The sequence below is a fragment of the Alexandromys fortis genome, unplaced genomic scaffold (assembly GCF_014885135.2).
Source record: "Alexandromys fortis isolate MF-2015 unplaced genomic scaffold, M_Fortis_MF-2015_v1.1 scaffold_16, whole genome shotgun sequence".
Classification (NCBI taxonomy): domain Eukaryota; kingdom Metazoa; phylum Chordata; class Mammalia; order Rodentia; family Cricetidae; genus Alexandromys; species Alexandromys fortis.
The window spans coordinates 17,114,997-17,122,490 of record NW_026067893.1 but is presented as its reverse complement, the minus strand read 5'-3'; the positions used below and the strand labels follow the sequence as shown (position 1 = coordinate 17,122,490).

At 50.1% G+C, this 7,494-nt stretch overlaps 1 protein-coding gene across 1 annotated transcript in view; it reads right to left on the bottom strand.

Annotated features, from left to right (window-relative positions):
• Loxl4 (lysyl oxidase like 4) overlaps positions 1-7,494 on the bottom strand; it is a 19,431-nt gene continuing 11,937 nt past the window's right edge. Inside the window, exons 11-15 of the mRNA XM_050145292.1 lie at positions 6,162-6,405; positions 4,950-5,065; positions 4,175-4,311; positions 3,720-3,831; positions 1-1,242 (exon numbers count right to left, since the gene is read on the bottom strand). Coding sequence (XP_050001249.1) covers positions 3,769-3,831; positions 4,175-4,311; positions 4,950-5,065; positions 6,162-6,405 — 560 coding nt within the window. The 3' untranslated portion in view covers positions 1-1,242; positions 3,720-3,768. The remainder of the gene's footprint in view (positions 1,243-3,719; positions 3,832-4,174; positions 4,312-4,949; positions 5,066-6,161; positions 6,406-7,494) is intronic.

Here is a 7,494-nt window from a genome sequence, read left to right as displayed (position 1 = left end):
TCTTTGTAATGAGAAAACTTTATTGGCATTAGAAAGACCTAGAAGGATCATCTGTGCGCATGTCAGTAGAGAAAAGGTCCAGACATGCCCTAGAAGACCCTGGGGTCTTATATCACCTGAGCAAGAATGGAGCACAGCCACCTCACATGTGGTCAGTGGCCTTTCCCAGGCTCGGCCCTTGACTAAATTAAGAGTTCTCGCTTCTGGTTTCCCCAGTCTTCTTTCCCTAACTCTACCAGACCTGTCTTTGTTTTCCTGCAGAGTGACTAGATTGACACTTTCTTCCCAATTGCAAAAGTTTGTTTAAGGTGAAGTGGCCTTGGTTAAATCTGAAACTTAGGCTAACCCTGTGATGTGAGTGATCCTAACAGACAGGACTGCCTGCCAGATGTGGAACATGCTGCTGGCTCCTTTGGCAGAGGCCCTGACAGAGACAGTTTGTGTGACCTCAGCTGTCTTCTTGATCTCTCGCTGCTCTGCAGGAAAGGCCCTGTCTTGCCATTCCTGTGAGACTTGCCTCCCACCTCAGCCCCAGTAATGAGGGGTGGTTGATCCATCAGGAAATGGAGGGAGGCCTGAGGGTTCAGGGGTATTAGAGACACCTGGTGTGGGACAGAATGAAGAGGCTTCAGAGGCTGAGGTGTGAGTTCTAAGTGGGAATAAGGTGGGGGACTGCATTCACCAACTTCTCTGCCAGGTGTGACTTGGACACCGTTATTTGCACAGAGTTCGTTACAGAGAGCTGACACCACTTCTTGTGTTCTTTGGTCCTCTGTCCTAGCTCCTCCAAGACATCTAAGTGGTCCTCAGAGCACCCTCAGATGGGGCCTTGGCCACAGTTCATCCCTACGGAACTTAGAGCTCCTGAAACTGAGAACTGTGCATCAAGTTTTAAAACAGATTGAGTCTCCTTAAGGAAGAGAAGGCTTAGCTGGCCAAAGCTTCAAGGCCATGCTATATAGGCCATAGGCACTAGGAAGAGGCTTAGAGCCATCCTGAGAGTGCTGCCATCCAGGGTGGTGATCTGGCCATCAAAAGGCTTCCTGAGCAGGTTCTCGGTGCTCCTTGTCACTGACCCCTTGTCCTGTGCGCTGGGGCTCTGTGAAGGGCACGGCTCCCGTAAGCTGAGGTATCTGGTGTGTAGCTGAGCTGGGACTTTGCAGTACTGGCTTCAGATCAGGTTGTTCCTGAGTCGTTGTTCCTGCTCCAGGGAGAGCTCTGCATTGGGTCGGTAGGAATCTCCTGGGGGCCAAAGGAAAATAGCTTAGTAGCCAAACCCATAGCAGCCCCTTTCCATCCGGCCAGTCATGGGCACAGACACGGCCTATTGAGTGGGAAGGGCTAGCTAGTGCTTTGTTCCTTCTCCAGGTTCATTCCATGCCCTGGGAACTGGCCACCCTACTTGCCTTGTCCCTGGTTTCTACCTGGAAACTCAACAGCAACAGGAGGTTGGGAGTGGGTGGAGAGGCCAGCGATCTCCTCTGCTGTGGGTCTGGAGTGGCAGGGATTGCCCGGGACTATAGCTCCAACCTGCTTCACTCTCCCCAATGGTGCTAGCTCTTGCCCGGCTCCCAGATGCCCCTTCCCCCTGCAAGCTTACAGGGGATAGTAGTTTTCCATTCCTTTATCCCTGGGCTCAGCGTCACTTGCTTCCTAGTCCTCTAAAGTGCTCCTGTCGCATAGCTTCAGGTGCATTGCAGTGAGTTCTCACGTTTGTGAGAGGGTGTGAGGACTCTGTTGGGCTCTACCTCCTGGCATTGTTTTTCTGTTCTTCATCACTGCCCTGGTTCCCTGGCAGGCCAAATATGGAGGCTCTGTTGTCCCAATTCCTTTCACATTCTTGTTCCGGGTCAGCAGAGTTTACTCAGTTACCCAAATGTGATGCTTAGATGCGCCTTCTCATTCTCTCCCATTTGTTGGCAGAGTTACTTTGAAAACAAATGAGGCCAGGATGTAGCTCAGTGATAGGATGCCTGCCTAACCCATGGAAGACGCGCCTGGGTGAACTCAGTACCATGGAAGAAATTTGAAAACAAACAAACATTGTTCCTTGACTGAAATTTGTCAGTGGTTCCTAGAAGCCCATGGGAGGTAGGCGTCAGTGTCCCTGTTTCAGAGATGGAAAAACCAGGAATTGCTCCCTGTTGCTGAATCAGGACCCCAACCCCAGGGCCTTGGAATCCCAGGGCCTTGGAATCCCAGGGAATGCTTTTCCATCACAGCACAGCCTCCTGTAGCCCCTCCCTGGAGAGCACTTCAGTGATCTGTTTCTAGAAAAGAAAACTACCCAGGCAGAGCAGCACATGCCTGTCCTCAGTAATGCCTGGACCCAGGAGGCTGAAGCAGAGGATTCTCCAAGTTCAAGGCCAGCCTGAACTACATACCAATACTTTCAAACAACAAAATTTTTTAATTTTAAAGGAAAAAATCTGTAGCTGGAGGTATGGCTCAGCAGTTATGTGTGTACACTGATGTTGGCTCCCAGCACCACACTGCAGGGCTCACAGTGACCTGTAACTTCAGTTCAGGGGAATCCAATGCCTTGAGGCTCTGTGGACACTTTGCACTTATGCATATATACCTTCACACACACACACACACACATACACACACTTAAAAATAAGTATTAAAAAAGAAGGAGAAAAGAAGAAGTAGCCCTCAGGTTGCAATTTCCTATCTTAATGAGTGGTGTGGTGGGCTGGGTTTAGAAGGCGGGCACATAGGATGCTCTTTGACTTCTCTAACTCCCCCTCTTCCAGAACCCCACTCAAATGCCTCTTCCTGACATGTAGCCTCTAGGTTTTGCTTGCTCCCTAGCTACTTTATACCCTTTTGGGGGGGCTCACCATATTAGGGTTATCTGTTTGTATGCCTGTACCCCCTCTGCTGCACTAAGTTCCTGATTCTACTGTCTGAGCCTGATCAACACAGTTATGGTCTCCAAACATTGACAGAAAGGCCAGCTCAGCACACACACACCCTTAGCAAGTCTAGACACTGCTCAACTATAGGATGAAGGATTCTGTACAAAAGGCAGCTGCTTCCTTCCTCTGCCCAGCTTATAGCTAGAAAGAACAGTAGAGACCAAGGGGAACTTTCTCTGAGAAGGCAGCAGTTCAGGAAAACTACAGGAAAGGGGGCACTGATGACAGGAAAAGTTTTTTTTTTTTTTTTTTTTTTTTTTTTTTTTTTTTGGATTTTTCGAGACAGTGTTTCTCCATAGCTTTTTGGTTCTTGTCCTGGAACTAGCTCTTGTAGACCAGGCTGGCCTCGAACTCACAGAGATCCGCCTACCTCTGCCTCCCGAGTGCTGGGATTAAAGGCGTGCGCCACCACCACCCAGCTGCATTTTGGGGGGGCGGGGGGGACAAAGTTTCTCTACATACTCTGGCTGTCCTATGTAGACCAGGCTGGCCTTAACTCAGTGGTCTGCCTGCCTCTGCCTCCCAAATCCTGGGATTAATGGGATGTACTACCACACCCTGCCAGGAAAAGAAAATCTTGCTGTGGCTTGAGAGGATAGGAAAGATTCTGAGACTGGAAATTCACTTTACAGTCAGTCATTCATAACGGAGTGTAGTCGCTGGGTGGAGAGGTTGACGGTCCGACCAATGTCATCCCATCCATAGCCATCTGTGCATACCACAAGTCACACCCAGGTACCTAGAAAGTTTCCCAGCTCCCTCCTTTGTAAGCCATCGTCACCAAGGCTGAGTTACCTGTATGGCAGTTGTGCAGCCAGACTCGCTGCCCGTCATACTTGCAGCGTCAGCGCACCATGTTGTTGGAGAAATCGGACTCTGCCACATCATTTGTGGGGTTCACAACCACCTGCAGGGGAGGGGACAGCAAGGTAGGTGATGTGCTTTCTGAGTGAGTTGACGTGGAGGGTTCTTTACACCTTGCCTACTATTTTACAGAGCTGCCTTTCTGTACCCTGATGTGCTGATCCGTAGTCACCCTCAGTAAGTGCACATCAGCGTCCTCTTCCAAGGTGAGGACTAGGAATTGCCCAGTGTCCACTGAATAGAGACCCAAGCCCAGAGCTTTGGCATTCCCGTGAGGGCTTGTCCCCTACAACACAGCTCCTCAAAGGGACAGATCTGCTGGATCCCACGGGAAACCACCTTCCTCTGAGCCCCGAGCATCTGTAGCTGCTGGGAATTGACCTTACCTGGAAGATGTAGTCCCCTGGACGAACATCTGTGATATCCACCCACTGGCAATCGATGTCATGCCGGTACGTGTCCCAGCAGCCTACAGCCACTCCCTGTTCCCCAAAGTTGGCACACGCATAACGCCGCTGCACTCCTGTAAGGGAGAGTACGTAATTATGGCATCAAGGAGGCACGTGTGACCAGGCACTGCATGGTCCTTAGTAGGCTTCAGCAGTTAGTCTTCAAACTGGCTTTACCACCTCTGGACTTGTGCCAGGTGCATGAGTTTGGGGGCTATGGTTCAGTTAAATGACTTGCCCGAGTATAGAATCGTGTTAGCTGAATTTGGCGCAGGCAAACTACATCTGTGACGAGGACAGTGACTCTTTGGATGCTCTAGTAAAACTCTCTGTTGGCCTAAGAAGTGTGGGTTTTGATTCCGTCCACCAGCCTTCAGAAAGGCTGGTGTTTACCCGGTTACATTACTAAGGGATCAGACTGTGGGGTACAAGTAGGAAATAACACATTCCCTGCCCTCCAAGAGCTGCTGAACGTGTTGAGTCTTTTAAGGTGGTACAGAGTGCTGAGAACTGAGAGGAAATGAGAACTTTCCGCCGAAGGTTTCAGAAGGCAGAAATTGAAGTTTCTGAATTGCCCTGAGTGCTATTGCCAAGCTATACTCTTCAGAAGCCTGGGGCTAGTGAGCAGGGAAGAGAGGAGCTTGACCCCAAAGGTACTTGAAAGTTCTGTTAAGAGTGCCATGGGAGGCTATGTGAATAGGAACCCGCAAACCTGTGGGGCAGTTTGTGTCTTCTAGACAGAAGCTGGCCTTATGCCCCTCAGCCACTTTGGAGCCATTGAGCGTGAGCAGGTCATAATGGGTGAAGACTTCAATGCTGTGGTAGTGCCTGAGGAAGAAGCAGAGCTGTAAGCCCCACGGTGACAGGAGTGGGTCATCTGGAGAGGTTAGCAGGGAAGGTTGAGGCCCCGTCATTACCCAAGGAGGAAAGTCATAATCACAGGGCAGTGCCCTTCCCAAACCCAAGATTAGCATGCTCACAGACTTCTTTGCTGACACTCCTGCCTGTCAGGCAGCAAGGTTCAGCTGTCCCCTTTACTGGGAATCTTAATTCAGGTATGTTAAAAAAAAAAAAAAAAAAAAGTACAAACAGCCCCTGGCAGCCTTCAGAAGGTTGGGACTTTGGCTCTAAGATCCAAGGCAGAGGTGGGGTTGGGAGGCGTTGGCCCAGAGACGAAGAAGATGGGGAGAGAATTTACTCTGTTCCGTCAGTCTGGGACCAAATTGCTGCCATATTTTCCAATCCAGTGGTAATGGCAGCTCTGTGCGTGTTACCGGAAAAGGTGCTTATTAACTCTGTCAAGGCCAAGTCCCCAAATCTCTGCCCATTCCTCTCAGCTTTTCCTACACACGGCTATGTATGTCCTGAAAGAAAATAGTACAGATCCGTCCCTCTCCACTCTCCTCTTTCTGGTCTGGAGCTCCCTTATAAGAAAGGATGCTCATTGTCTCCTTTTGTACCAGACTGTTCCCTGCCATTCTTCTGAGGCTTCACCTTGTTATTACAGAAACCTGCCAATCTCTTCTGCAGAGCAAGCATTCTATTTGGGGTCTCCAGGTTTCTGGGGTCCCCATTTTACTTAGCTTCTGAAGACTGGGGCCACCTAAGGTCCAATATGGGAAATGTGTAACACCATGCTAACAGAGACCAACTGCTGGCAATCACATCTCTTTGGAATGTTGCTGTGGGCAATTGGCCCCATGCGTGCCCTCCACATGGTTACATCCAAGGAAGGTTGTAAGGGTGTGGGGGCAGGTAGATGCTCCAGGGATTCCCCTTGTCTCCTGGAGTAAGGCTAGCCAGGAGGCTAGAAAAGCAGACTTAACCAGGAATTTACCTGAGGCCAGGGAAAACCAAACTGTTTAGTTCCGGGACTCCATTTTCGTCCCTCACCCTCTAGAGCCAAGTGTGGGCCGGTACCAACCTGTGGCACTGGTGCCAAATCCAGCTGTGGCGACCAGCCTTGGGACGGAAGTCAGCCCGGCCAAGGTTGTAGATCTGTGAGGAGAAGCGCAGCAAGCGCCGGTGTCCATAGGGCCAGTCCATGAGGTCAGCAGACTTTGAGAGGCAGTTTTCCTCATGTGCACAATACAGCATGCTGAGTGGACGGTCCTCCAAGTAGGCTGTCTCTTGTACCAGCTGGGCATTCATCACAAGGTCTGGGGCAGCTGGGCGGTAGGGGGCAAGGTGGGGGGTGCAATGAGAAGGCAGCAGCAGAGCCTGCTCTCCAGCCTGAGCACAGATTTGCCCCCAGACTACCGAAGGAGCACCGGACAAGAGCAACTGAGTCAGGGGATGTGAGTTCTCATGATAGGCAGCTCCACTGTCATGGTGGAGGTTGCTCGTTTGGAGCCAGCCTTCACCATTCCTGAGTTTCTGATGTGCTATCATTTACCAGCTCTGTGACTGTTTAATGCTTCTGTGTCTCATGTTTGCCATCTACAAGGTGGGAATCATATTGGTAATATTAATAGGCACTATCTGTAATGGATGTAGCACATTGTCCTGCAGTAAATAGGAAATGGATGTAAGCTATTATTTCTTTTGTAAAATGCTTTTTTTTTTTTAATCGTACAAAGTGCTTTCGAGTAGCTTAGTGGGTAAGAGCTTTTCTAAGGCTTTACTGATACCTAACTTGGTTGTTTCAGCCAAGTCCTGTCTTTTCCTGGGCCTCAGTCTCTCTGTGGCTCTTGGAGCCAGAGGACCAGATTGGAAAATGAAGGACTTGGTCCTGGAGCCTGCCCCTCAACTGTGCTGTCCAGGCTGCTGCTGTGTGGGTTCGTGCTCCCTGGAGCCTGCCCCTCAACTGTGCTGTCCAGGCTGCTGCGGTGTGGTTCCATGCTCCCTCTAGTTGGTCCATTCTAGCCTAGCCACTACCACAGGCGTCCCAGGCACCCAGAGTATCTCCAGGGCTGCTCTGCATGCATGAGGCCAACCTGAGGTCAGCAAGATGGCTCAGCCAGTAAAAGTGCATGCCCGGCTACCTGAGTTCAATCCTTATATTCCAAGTGGAGAGAACTGACTCTCAAAAGTTACATGCATACCGCCCCCCAACAATAACAATAATCTTAGTTTTTTTTTTTTTTTTTTTTTTTTTTTTTTTTTTTTTTTTTTCTAAGTCTCACTAGTCAGCTCAGCCTCTCTCTTCCCCTTTAAGGGGCTCTTGCTTCTGAAGCCTCTACCCTCGCTGGTCTTAAGCGTGGAGACTGGTATGTAGTGATCCATTGCTGTATGGCCTTCCTCACAGCTGGGGGGGG